Below are 13,748 nucleotides of genomic sequence, written 5' to 3' on the forward strand. Positions count from 1 at the left end.
GAAGGGTTTGGAAACAGAGGCAATGTTTTACTTAAATATTTCCCTCCAATTCCCCAACCCACCGTGACTGTTTATATTGAAGAGGGAAAGGGGTTTTGAGTTGTCTCTGGTTCATTAAATGATATAGCCAGTGCTTGTTGGCAGTGAAGGATTATTGTATCCCAAAGGTTCTTGTAGTCTGCTTACCGACCATGAATTAGGAGCAGGAGGAGGCCACTCAGCCCATCGAGCCTGTTTCGCCTTTCAATTAGACCATGGCTGATCTGATTGTAATCTCAACTCCACATTTTGCCTATTCCGATAATCTGTGACCCATATTGCTTATCAAGAATCTATCCACCTCTGCCTTAAAAAGACTCTGCTGCCACCACCTTTTGAGGAAGAGTGTTCCAAAGACTCTTAACCCTCTGGGAGAGGAAAATTCTCCTCACCTCAGTCTTAAATGAACGAGACCTTATTTTTAAACAGTGACCCCTAGTTCTGGATTCCCCCACAAGAGAAAACATCCTTTCCACATCTACCCTGATAAGAACCTTCAGCATCTTATATGTTTCAATCAAGTTGCCTCTTACTCTTCTAAACTGCAGCAGATACAAGCCTAGCCAATCCAACCTTCCCGACAGGCCAGATATTAGTTTGGTAAACCTTATCTGAACTGCTTGGACCATAAGACGTCGGAGCAGAATTAGGCCACTTGACCCATCAAGTCTGCTCCGCCATTCAATCATGGCTGATATTTTTCTCATCCCCATTCCCCATAACCCCTGATCCCCTTATTAATCAAGAACCTATGTATCTCTGTCTTAAATACACTCAATGACCTGGCCTTCCATAAATAAGACCAATACTTTACCCAGTGTTCCAGATGTGGTCTTGCCAATGTCCTGTATAACTGAAATATAACCTCTCTATTCAGTTCTCCTCATGATAAATAATAACATTCTATTACCTTTCCCACTTACTTGCTGTGCCTGCATACTAATCTTCTGTGATTCACGCAGAAAGATGGAACAGGCTTGAGGAGCTGAATGGCCTACACCTTGCTCATATGTGCACTAGGGCACCCAAATCCCTCTGCATTTCAGAGCTCTGGAATGTCTCACCATTTCGATACCAAGCTTTTTTTATTCTTCCTGTCAAAATGGACAATTTTGCATGTTCCCACATTATACTCCATTTGTCAGATCTTTGGCCGCTCACCTCTACCATCTGTGTCCCTTTGTAGCCTCTTGTCCTCTTGACTTTCCTACTAATTTTTATGTCATTAGCAAATTTAGCAACCATCTCTGGCCCCTTCATCCAAGTCATTTCTATAAATTGTAAATTGCCCTTTGTGTAATTCCACTCTGCCCGTTGGGAGGAGTAATCCCATTATGAGGAGGTGTTGTAGTGCAGTGGGTAACTTCCCTGACTTTGAGCCAGAAGCTCTGGGTTTGAGTCCCACTTCAGGACTTAATGGCCAAGGACGGTGCATTTACAATACAGTCAAACCGTTATCAACTTGTAAAATTCTTCCAACAGGTACCAGATGGTAAGCGCGGCAGAGATTCCCAGTCAGCTATGTGTTGGAAAGAACATTGGAGCCTCTACCATCACTATCCATAGCTCCAGACTACAACATACATGTAACAGTGCATTTTGCCACCGTAACTCTGACTCCTTTGGGTCCAGTTGACTGGACGGGCTGTCTGGATCACTGTGGTGTCAACAGCATGGGGTTCAATCTTTGTTCTGGCTGGAGTGGATTCGGGATCTGTCCCCTTTTCTTAGCCTCTGATGGAGGCCTCAGCACTGTGGGTCAGACCTGCCTTCAGGCAAAGAACTGAAGAGGAATCCAATATTTAAATGTATTTACTTTTCTCAGGCAATAATCATAAAACAATGTGAGGAGCAACTAACTCAAGTGTGTCTATTGTAGAAGGACTATAACTCAATAGTTTGGGAAGTACTCATCTGTGTTGCAATGGGCAGGAAGATTCCTGCTGACACTTCTTCAGTTTGATGTGACTATTTCTAACCTGCAGCTGCTAGCCAGGTTTAACACTTGTACCCGAATGCAGTCAAAGTGTGGACTCCACCATAGAGAATTCATTGTGTCATGCTGTCAAAGAGTCTGTGCTGCTGAGGAAACCCTGGGTTATATTGGATGCTGTTCAGTTCTTTTTGGGAACAGCAGCGGGTTTCCTGTGTGTAGGTTGGAATATACTCAGATGGAAATTGGGGGTTAAAGCTTACTTCTGAACAATATTTCTGTTTTTTTTCCCCCCAGTGAGCGGCACGCTCTCAGCGGTGCTGAAAACAACCATCATACTCGATGACATTCCAGCGCAATGTCAGATCGTTTGGGGCAAACTACCAAGGGGAAGGATGGAAAATCGAAGTACTCCTCTCTCAGTCTGTTCGATAAGTACAAAGGAAAGTCACTAGAAACCCAGAAACATTCAGGAGGTGTGTAACAAAGAAATTCACCCAGATACACAGTTACTGGGACTTGTGGTTTACGGCTTATATATTTCTCAGTGCTTTTTTTTCCAAACCCCATTTTTGTTTCCCAGTAACAACAGGTTATACTAGAGATGGTTCTGTGTATGATTGTCACTCTGTAACTCCTCGTCCATTGCTGCTGAGGCTGCTCCTGAGTGCAGTTGCAGTGTGGAGATGTATATTCTCCTTCACGTGCTCTCTGTCTATAAACCTCTCTATCTTTTTCTTGGTCCGACTCACTCTCTTTCTCTTTCTTTCTCTCTCAATCAGTCTTTCCCTCTCTCTCTCTCAATCAGTCTTTCTCTCTCTCTCTCTGTCAGAGTTTCCTTCTCTCTCTCTCTCTCTCTCTCTCACAATCAGTCTTTCTTTCTCTCTCTCTCACAATCAGTCTTTCTCTTTCTCTCTTGGTCTCTCTCTTTCACTCGGTCTCGCTAATACTATCCAAATCTTATAGCAGCTATATTGGCTGAATATACATGGGAGCCATGAAAGAGCAAACATGCCATTTCTGAGGTTCATATTATCAACTCCTAGCTTTGACCCACTGAATTCTGAAATAATTTTCTGGTATCTTCCTTGTGTAGATTTTTGATGACCTTATGACATGGTCACATTCCAAACACTGCACCGTAGTCGGGAGTCCCAGACCACTGAAGCATTCTTTCCACCTTTTTAATAAAACTTCTCTGCATTACTATTGAATCTTGTACCTTTCATTCAGCCATTTCAACTTAAAACTTTGCTTTAATTTATACCTGATATAAGATAGCACTTGTTCTTACATCTGTACTTGAAGCTGTAACAAGTTAAATTAAGAACTTCTGTTTATTATAAGAGCTCGTCTCTTATTGCCGACTCTGTGGAGTGTGATATCAGGCTGTACTTGCAGTGCAACTATAGTATCGTTATGAAAAAGATTTGCTTTGGGCTAATGCTGCAGCTGTGTGGTTGCGGTCTGGATCATTCTTCACTGTATATCCAGGAAGGGTTTTCCTTCCTTCTGGTATTAGGTGCAGGTAGTTGTGCACACTCCTGGCTTCTGCGGTGCAATTCTGAGCTTTGTCTAATGTGTGTTACAGTTGTCCCTCGACATGGCTTGCAGAGTCTTGGCAAAGTGGCTGCTGCCCGGCGTATGCCCCCGCCTGCAAACCTTCCCAGCTTAAAGGCTGAAAACAAAGGAAACGACCCGAACGTGACCATCGTACCAAAAGACGGAACAGGATGGGCAAGCAAACAGGAGCAGCAGGACCAAAAGAAGTACGGTTGTTTGAGTTACTTAAAATAAAACTTTCCTTCCTTTGGTGGGGAGGAATAGGAATCTTTCCTAAGGCACTGGTATAATCTTGGTGGCTGCTCAGCTAACATGAAGTGACCCTGGGCTGGAGTCTCCTGTTTCAACTGTCCAACGTTTGCATGGTACAGCAGCAGGAAATGGGGTGGGGAGAACCACTTCACCACCACTGTCGCTGCCATTGTGACCAGGAGCCTTTCTCTCCCTGCTGCAACAGGGCTGAAAACAGTTATTACCCCCCCCCCGCCCCATCCCCGATCCCCAATTTCTTGGTACTGCTGGTGGGACTACCAGGGTTAGGGAAGGATAGTATACTGTGGACTAACAGAGCAAGTCCCCTCTTTCATATATTGGAAGGAGCAGGCCTACTCATGGCCACTTCTTTCAACCTCGCCATCTACTGAAGGCCTCACTTCTCCAGAAACATTTCTTCATGTGCTGGGAAAATTCTCCTGGAACCTTCCTGTTCCCTGAGCCGCTGCAGCACTCACCTTTTTTGGAGACCTTTATTGTAGCCAAGTTAATTTATATCAGCAACCACATTACCACAGGTGTATGTAGAAATCAGAAATTATTGGAACTTGTGCTAACAGAATTTCTCTGGTGAATGGGACTAAGGACATATGTGGGGCCTGGTTGCCTCATGTTGTCCTTGATGTAGAATTGTAAACAACTACTAAAGAAATGAACGTTGAAGCTGATGGATGAACAAGACCAGGTGTGAGTTAGAATGCAGACATCAAAGCTTTAGATGAGCTCAAGTTTATGGCGATTGGAAGATGGGAGGCTGACCAGGAGAGGATTGGAATAGGCAAATCCGGCAGGAACAAGGGGATGAAGCTAAAATAAACTTGGCAGCTCTTTTAAATTGAGCCACACTTTGAGAAGTTTTCCCACAGGTCCATCTTGTCAATGAGTTGGCTAAATCTTTGATTTGCGGGCAGCACAGTGGTTAGCACTGCTGCCTCACAGCGCCAGGGACCTGGGTTTGATTCCCGGCTTGGGTCGCTGTCTGTGTGGAGTTTGCACATTCTCCCCGTGTCTGCGTGGGTTTCCTCCGGGTGCTCCTCCGGTTTCCTCCCACAGTCCAAAGATGTGCGGGTTAGGTGGATTGGCCACTCTAAATTGCCCCTTAGTGTCAGGGGGTTCGTAGGGTAAATAAATCGGGTTATGGGGATAGGGCCTGGGTGGTGCAGACTCAATGGGCCGAATGGCCTCCTTCTGCACTGTAGGGATTCTATGGATCAATGAGAAAAGGATCCATTCTGTGTTCTGTTAGAACTAGAATTTTGAGGGAAGTTCCATTCTTTTCCCTGTTGGGATATCCTGCAGGATGGTGGTTTTTGCTGACCTTGCTGCCATTGTGTTTTGCAGTACCGGTGCATCAGCAGTACAGCAGCCGGAGTTGCCATCGCAGCCGGCTTCACAGACATCTGTCTCCAGTGTGCCAAAGCCAGCACCAGTCCACGAGGTAAGAGCTGAGTGTTTCGGTAAGCCTATCGGCAGTGCGGGGGAGGGAGCGGGTCCAGTGTGATGTGAGAAATAATAACGTTGGTCTGATTAAGATGAGTTTCTCCAATACAAAGCACTGGCTTAATGCATGAGTTGAAGTCTGTATAAAAGTCTATTAAATGAAAATTTGATGCAAGGAATGAAAGGTGAGAAAATTGCTTCAAGACGCAATAAAAAAAAGGCAATAAAAGGTTTGCAGCTGGTCCAGCATTGCACTGCTCCTCCGCTCAGATTTGCATGTGAAAAGAATCACATTGGTGGTGGTGGATGATTGAGATTCAGAATCGAGAGTGGCTGCATCTGGGAGCTGGGGTCTTTGATCTGTTTTGTTGCCTGAAATTTAATGGACTTTCTTCCTCTGACAATCGACAGAATACAAATTCAGCACAAGGTGGAGTAAAGTCATGGGCACAATTGAAGGCAAAGTCAGCAGGACCAGGAGGTGGTGAGTTCATAGATCTTAGAATCATACAGGAGGCCATTCGGCCCATCGAGTCTGCACCGACCACAGTCCCACCCAGACCCTATTTTCATAACCCCATGCATATACCCTTGCTAGTCCCTTTGACACTAAGGGGCAATTTAGCATGGCCAATCCACATAACCCGCACATCTTTGGACTATGGGAGGAAACCGGAGCACCCGGAGGAAACCCACACAGACATGGGGCGAACATGCAAACTCCACGCAAGCAGTGACCCAAGCCGGGAATCGAACTCGGATCCCTGGCTTGATCCCTGTGAGAAGTCTCACAACACCAGTCCAACATCTCCACATCATTGATCCCTGTGAGGCAGCAGCGCTAACCAATGTGTCACCGTGCCGTGTCTTTGTGTATTCTGATAACTTTGTCACTTCTCTGATAAATGTTATAAATCTACTTAAATAGATTGTCTTGTAGTATTAATAAGTTGTGTGTTTCCAAGAACATTGGGTGTATTAATTTTGCTGTGCACACAGGCCTCAGTATTTCAGACCATAATTAGTTTCCTTTAATGGGTGTATCAGTCAGCTCAACTGATTCCTGGGAGGAAAGGGTTATTTTATAAGGAAAGGTTGGACAGGTTGGGCCTGTATCTATTGGAGTTTAGAAGCATGAAAGGTTATCTTATTGAAACCTACAAGGTCCTGAGGGGCCTTGACAGGGCAAATGCTGAAAGGATGTTTGCCCCGTGGGAGAGACTAGAACCAGGGGACACAGTTTTAAAATAAGGGGTCTCTTTTCCATCTTTTAAGATGGAGGTGAGAATTTTTTCTCTGGGAGTTCTCTTCCTCACACAACACTGGAGGCTGGTCATTGAAAATTTTTCAGACTTAAGTTGGTTAGATTCTTGATTGACAAGCAAGTCAAAGGGGATAGCTAGGAAAGTAGAGTTGAAGTCACAATCAGATCAGCCATGGTCTTGTCAAATGGCAGAGCAAGCTCAATGGGTTGAATGGCTTACTGCTTCTAATTCATGCGTGTGTACATATCTGTATAACTCGCACACGGTGAAAGCCAAAACCAGTACCCCAGGATTAATGTTAAACCCATCATTGTTTCTGCAGACCAGACTTCTAATGTTACATCGTATTATCTCCTCCCAATCCTTTCATAAATATTATATTCTTAATTCACGCTTGATGTAGAATACTGAGCCTCCCTTATGCCTTGCTGGAACCTGCTGGGCTTAACTTTGAAATTCTTTACAGTGGCTCCTGATGTCAACCAAATATTGCAGCATGTTGAAAAGAGCAGGGAAACAAGGCATCAGTCGCAGGCACTGAAGGCGAATACCTTCCTAAAGCACGTTGAACTGAATGATTGCCCCCTGTGCTGAAATATTTATTAACACTCCAAAACCCAGGTGCCTGTCCCACGCTGAGGCCCCAATGTTAGCAGGTGGAATTTCTGAATCATGTGGGAGAGGGGAGGAAGATGGTGGGGGAGGTGGGGGGAGGGGAGGTGTGAGTGCATGGTAAGCTTAGGGAGCTCTTGGGAAAGTATTCCTGCTCACCTTGACCCACAGATATATATATATCTATATTAAATATAAAAGGCGGCACGGTGGCATAGTGTTAGCACTGTTGCCTCACAGTGCCGGGGACCTGGGTTCGATTCCTGGCTTCGGTCACTGCGGAGTCTGCACGTTCTCCCCGTGTCTGCGTGGGTTTCCTCCAGGTGCTCCGGTTTCCTCCCACAATCTGAAAGACGCGCTAGTTAGGTGCATTGACCCGAACAGGCGCCGGAGTGTGGCGACTAGGGGAATTTCACAGTAACTTCATTGCAGTGTCAATGTAAGCCTTACTCGTGACTAATAAATAAACTTTAACTTTACTTTATATTTCATTTGAGGCCTGGGTGACTCACCAGGCCGGGGTTAAACCTGTAAAGCAGGTTTAATTTGAGACTTCTATTGCTGTTAGAGATATAATTGCCAACCTGCCTCCTGGGAGTGTTTTGGGTGTTGACCCTCTGTCTAGCCTCTGTCAAACCCAGAAATGGGCTAGATTTGGTCAGTATTGAGACCTTTGAATATCTCATTCGATCTCAACCCACCTGTCCTGGGGGTTAAAATTACTTCCTAATTCTCTTGCCCATCACCCTATCCTATTGACCTACCTTGCTCCCTGATTCCCCGGGTGTTTAATTTAGAAATGTCCTGCTCAAATTCTTGCAATGTTTAATCCCACCTATCTCTGCTGCCTCCTCCACCTTAATATTCTCCTCTGTGCTGTCTGGCCCTCTCATTCTCCCCCTGTCCCCATTGGTGACAGAGCCTTCAACCCTGATCAGGAACCTCTATGGTTCACTGACCATTGGTGGCGAACATTGCTCACCTCTCTTCAGTATGGACTCTACACCCCGGGAAGCATAGACAGAGCTTGGGAATTGTAATGTCTTAAATACACCTGGGCTCTGATTGTGATTGACTTTTTAAAAATCATTATTTGTTTTAGGCGGAAGAGGATTGAACAAGCAGTTACCATTCTCTCAAGAGGAATTTCCAACGTTGAAAGCAGCTGGAGACCAGGAAAAGGCTGGAAAAGAAAAGGACACCACAGATCAGTCATATGGGCCAGGACCAAGCCTCCGCCCACAGAGTAAGGCGCACAGATATATGCAATATCTGAAACTCCTGCTGGCATGCAGACATTTACTGGGAGTGTTTTGTGGCGTGTGGCGTTTATACAAGTGCTGAGTGACAGAGAGAGAAACGTGCATCAGATTCTAAAGAGAGGCAGTAATTCCACTTCCAGTTTCTAACCTGCATTAGGTGAAATGATGACACAGCAGCTATGTTTACCCAAACCACATGGTGAGCCCTAACTTGCCAATTGGAACAGGATTCCACTACGTGATTCTTAGTCAGGTGTCCAGTTTGGTACGGATATTTTTACAAGTTCTGAAACACTGGGTGAAATAGCTAAGTAACCTGAAACCTGATAAGCGGCCCTATGAACTTTACATTGAACCCTTATCTGTTTTGCAAGCAGCACATTTTTGTGCCTTTCCAAACAAGTAGCCCTGTTGTTGTTTCCTTGAAGTTATTTTTCTACAGATTTCCTCCCAGAACGAATAAACCAATCTATTCAGTAGGAAACTGGGTCGAAGTGTTTTAAATAACTGCATGAAAGTGGCTCAAGCAAAAACTTTCTTAGTTAACCTAGTGTGAATATGAAACTACTTCCCATTAGTGCTGGTGTGTAAAATACACCTCTGTAATGAGATATGTTTATCTGTGACACATGATTTATTCCTTAACTTAAAACCTGTTGTGAAATTATAGATGCAGATAGCTATAATTAGCTGTTTTAAATTGCTTTGTGAAGAAAATCCAACCATGTTGTGCTCAATATCTCTCACATTTAAAGAAAGAAATAAAAAGTATCTGGTCAAGGCCTTGTCAGGGATTCCACTTTTGTGGAATGCTTTCCCATAAAGTTAAGTGATGATTAAATTCGGAAATCTAGATGAGGCCTGGTTCAAATTGGCTGATCCATTACATTTGCCCTCTATCTTTAAACTGTAACCACTGGAATAGATCTGATATGCTGCCCTATTTGAAGACTCAGCCACTTTATTGTGGTACAGCTGCTTACTGATCGGTTGCGTTTTGGAATCGAGCAGTTGTGTTTCTCCTTGCAGATGTAGCCATTTGGAGAGAGGGTGGTGGGCGCAACCTGAACCCCACGGTAGCACCTGCCCCACCTCCGCCCGAGGTGGAAGCCAAAAGTTCAGACCAAGAAGATCCAGTGCACACGCCAGTGTCGTCAAGTGACCCAAAGGAGCCTTCGCTGCGTCCTGCTACTCCGCTGAGGAGAGGACTGGGAATACCACTGCAGACGGGGACCCACCAATTCCCATCTACCTACCGGGATATGTTGCCTACGTTTGTAAGTTGATGACGGAACCAGTAAACTGCCTGTGGCGTTTCCACAGTTCATGCATTTTTATATAAGGTTACAATGAAATTGAGAATCATTTCAGAAACTTGCTTCACAGGTGACACCTCAGAGCCCAAAACCTGCAGCGAAGCCATGGTAACAGACCAGAATTGAAGAGATATGTTGACTTAGTAATTCACTCTGATAACCATTGATAGAAAATTACGGCCACAGGAAGAGAAGTTTGTGAAAAGGATTTCTAGTGTGGAGAATATTCCAAAAAAATGATGGACAGGGAGAGACCAGCTTTTTAAACATTCTTTCTTGGGATGTGAATGTTGCAAGGTCAGCATTGGTTGCCCATTCTTAATTGTTCTTGAGAAGATGATAGGGAGCCGTATTCGTGAATGTGGTCCATCAAACCTGCCCCACACTCATTATGGCTGAAGAATCATAGTAAGAGTTTTAACAACACCAGGTTAAAGTCCAACAGGTTTATTTGGTAGCAAATGCCATTAGCTTTCGGAGCGCTGCTCCTTCGTCAGATGGAGTGGATTTCCACTCCATCTGACGAAGGAGCAGCGCTCCGAAAGCTAATGGCATTTGCTACCAAATAAACCTGTTGGACTTTAACCTGGTGTTGTTAAAACTCTTAGTGTGTTTACCCCAGTCCAACGCCGGCATCTCCACATCATGAAGAATCATAAGCAGGCACTTCCTATTTCCACCCACCCCATCAAACTCCTGCAGTATAGTAACATGCTTGGGCAGGCAGCAAAACTCCAGGACCAACGTGGCATGAAATACTCTGGTAGAATTCCTCGCTGGCCTCCCTCAGCAACCAAAACCAGTCCAGGAGATCACGTGGATCAAATATGATCTATAAAACTAATTAGCTACAGTTTTAAAAATCTATCTCTCTGCTTTTCTCAGTAAGAGTGAGCTGTACCAGCTAACCAAGGTGAATATATTCAGTAGGGATGGAGAAAGATTGTACGGTCAATATAGCTTCCAGGTCACTAACGTCATAAAGAATAGTGTTCCAATGGGATTTCCCTGTTAATCTTGTTTATGGAGGATAATCTACATTCAGAAAATGAGAAAGGTGATATAACATTGATGCCAACAGCTCAAGTGCCAGCAATCATGGCAGCTGATGTTCCGATCTGATAGAAGAAGGATCGCTATCGGAAATAATAAAACAATCAGTTGCTATCTTTTCTGGGTCTCTTGCCAATACTGTACAACTTTTGCCCTGGATGCAGTGTGGAATTGTGTAGGCCTCATTTAAGTTGTGCTGTTTACTAGTTGTTGTATTCACTTTTTGCACTCTTTAGCTGGAATCTTTAACTTTCCAGAGACAGTATAAACTTATATTGGTCCTGTCCACTTTTATTCTATCTGTGGGGCTTATGGGTCATTCTGTCTGGGGGCTTTTGTTCATTTTGTGTGGAGGTTGTTGTTGGCGCTGTCGGGGGTTGTTGTGGGCTCTGTTGGGGGCGGGGGGGGGGCTGCTGTGGGCGCTGTTGGGGGGGGGGGCTGCTGTGGGCGCTGTCCGGGGGGGGAGGCTGCTGTGGGCGCTGTCAGGGGGGGCTGCTGTGGGCGCTGTCGGGGGGGGCTGCTGTGGGCGCTGTCGGGGGGGCTGCTGTGGGCGCTGTCGGGGGGGGTGGATGCGGCCGCTGTTGGCGGGGGGGGGGTGGTTGCGGGAGCTGCCGGGGGGGGGGGGGGGGGGGGGTGGTTGCGGGAGCTGTCGGGGGGGTGGTTGCGGGCGCTGTCGGGGGGGTGGTTGCGGGAGCTGCCGGGGGGGTGGTTGCGGGAGCTGCCGGGGGGGTGGTTGCGGGAGCTGCCGGGGGGTGGTTGCGGGAGCTGCCGGGGGGGTGGTTGCGGGAGCTGCCGGGGGGGTGGTTGCGGGAGCTGTCGGGGGGGTGGTTGCGGGCGCTGTCGGGGGGGTGGTTGCGGGCGCTGCCGGGGGGGTGGTTGCGGGAGCTGCCGGGGGGGGGTTGTGTGCGCTGTCGGGGGGGTGGTTGCGGGCGCTGCCGGGGGGGTGGTTGTGTGCGCTGTCGGGGGGGTGGTTGCGGGCGCTGCCGGGGGGGTGGTTGCGGGAGCTGCCGGGGGGGCGAATGCGGGCGCTGCCGGGGGGGGTTGTGTGCGCTGTCGGGGGGGGTGGTTGCGGGCGCTGCCGGGGGGGGTTGTGTGCGCTGTCGGGGGGGTGGTTGCGGGCGCTGCCGGGGGGGGTTGTGTGCGCTGTCGGGGGGGTGGTTGCGGGCGCTGCCGGGGGGGTGGTTGCGGGCGCTGTCGGGGGGGTGGTTGCGGGCGCTGTCGGGGGGGTGAATGCGGGAGCTGTCGGGGGGTCGTTGCGGCCGCTGTCGGGGGGGTGGTTGCGGGAGCTGCCGGGGGGGTGGTTGCGGGCGCTGCCGGGGGGGTGGTTGCGGCCGCTGTCGGGGGGGGTTGTGTGCACTTGGTTGCAGGATCTTTATTCACAACGGCTTACTTCGCCTGTTGATCACCTCTTTACCAATGTCTGGAATGGATTTTCTGCCCTCTGTAGATGTGCACACCACAATCACGGGGACCTCAACCTACCCCAGTCCTTGGTCCACAGGGATCCTTACAATATCCATTCCAGCCACCTGAGCCAATTAGGTAAGAGCTTGCATGTTTACACCCTGTGTGTTTAATTATTATTGTTTGGAAGCTGTGCTAAGATCATTTACTGTCACAGATAAACTGGGCTAGTCAATAATTTTTTACTTCATGGTCTATGAATATAAAATAGGATTAAACATGTGGATGGATAAATTGCCAGGTATTCTGATTGGACTGTAAGTCCCATTGTCCAAACAGCATGTTTGTTTCAATCTCAGTATCATGCGGTATAAAATGGAAGGAGCATGCATGGTGAAGGACAGAGGTTGCGTGTTTGCGGAGATTGCTTGCATTCTCGCTCCGTTTTGCCTCACCAAAGCCAGCTGCCTGTATTATTCACTCCAGTATTTGATGATGAGTCCGGGCCTAATGCATGTTTCACCCTTTAATCACCAATGTGTTTATTGACAGATATCCCCGAGGAGTAACTCGCCCTACTCGCCCAGCCAGGCCTGCTCGGCGACCAGGTGAACCGACCGATCGACCCGCCATCGTCAATCCTGATGATCTGAAGGAACTGGATCAGCTGGACATTGAAACAGAAGATGGATGGGCAGGTGAGAGAAATCAAACAACTTCCTTGAACTTTAATTAAGTGCCTATAATCTGCATTTTTGTGGTTACATGGGATAATTGGTTTCCCACTGGAATTGATCTAATTTGTAATGTATTGCGAGTTAACACCTTTGTATGGATAGGGAATGCTCAGTGCATGGATAGGTGTCTGAGAATCTGGAGGTGTAGAGCAGAGAGTTGGGTGGCTATTCATATAATTAAAATTGCTGTGCTGTTCAGATCTAGAAAGATTACAGCACAGACTCAAGAACAGCTTCTTCCCTGCTACCATCAGACTTGAATGGACTTACCTCGCATTAAGTTGATCTTTCTCTACACCCTAGCTATGACTGTAACACTACATTCTGCACTCTCTCCTTTCCTTCTCTATGAACGGTATGCTTAGTCTGTATAGCGTGCAAGAAACAATATTCTTCACTGTGTACTAATACATGTGACAATAAATCAAATCAGAAGGAGGCCATTCAGCCCATCATGTCTGCTGGCCTTCAGAAGGAATAGTTCACCTAGAACTGTCAGTCACTCTCCCCTGACTTTTCCCGGTAGCCCCACACTTTTGTCCTTTTCAGATAATGAACTAACACTGTTACCTTGATGGTGAGCGAGTTCTTTCAGCAACCCTTTGCAGTCCTTCACATTCACCAACAGTCCATACCGGCCAATAAGAGAAGAAAGCGCCAGTAGGACTGCTTGTTTGGCCCCTGTGGTCAGCAGTCCCAGGGCCCAAGACCATACAGCACTCGCAGGGTGCAGGCTGGAGATTATTAAGTCAACTGGTCTTCAGAGCGCCCCTGATTGTTCCAAACAAAAATGCAATAACATTTAGCCCATCAGCTGAACACTTAGAGAAAATCCCTGATCTCCTAACAAC

General features: G+C 46.9%; 1 protein-coding gene across 6 annotated transcripts in view; it reads left to right on the forward strand.

Moving 5' to 3' along the window:
* Window positions 1-2,270: 2,270 nt before the first annotated feature.
* Window positions 2,271-13,748, forward strand: part of prrc2b (proline-rich coiled-coil 2B) — a 59,849-nt gene continuing 48,371 nt past the window's right edge. For all 6 annotated transcript variants that reach the window (XM_078206743.1, XM_078206747.1, XM_078206744.1 and 3 more), the window contains exons 1-8: window positions 2,271-2,448; window positions 3,564-3,741; window positions 5,150-5,246; window positions 5,660-5,732; window positions 8,228-8,371; window positions 9,417-9,664; window positions 12,204-12,298; window positions 12,713-12,858. In XM_078206743.1, the coding sequence (XP_078062869.1) occupies window positions 2,331-2,448; window positions 3,564-3,741; window positions 5,150-5,246; window positions 5,660-5,732; window positions 8,228-8,371; window positions 9,417-9,664; window positions 12,204-12,298; window positions 12,713-12,858 (1,099 nt within the window). In that variant the 5' untranslated portion in view covers window positions 2,271-2,330. The remainder of the gene's footprint in view (window positions 2,449-3,563; window positions 3,742-5,149; window positions 5,247-5,659; window positions 5,733-8,227; window positions 8,372-9,416; window positions 9,665-12,203; window positions 12,299-12,712; window positions 12,859-13,748) is intronic.

Source organism: Mustelus asterias, unplaced genomic scaffold (assembly GCF_964213995.1).
Source record: "Mustelus asterias unplaced genomic scaffold, sMusAst1.hap1.1 HAP1_SCAFFOLD_1751, whole genome shotgun sequence".
NCBI classification, from domain to species: domain Eukaryota; kingdom Metazoa; phylum Chordata; class Chondrichthyes; order Carcharhiniformes; family Triakidae; genus Mustelus; species Mustelus asterias.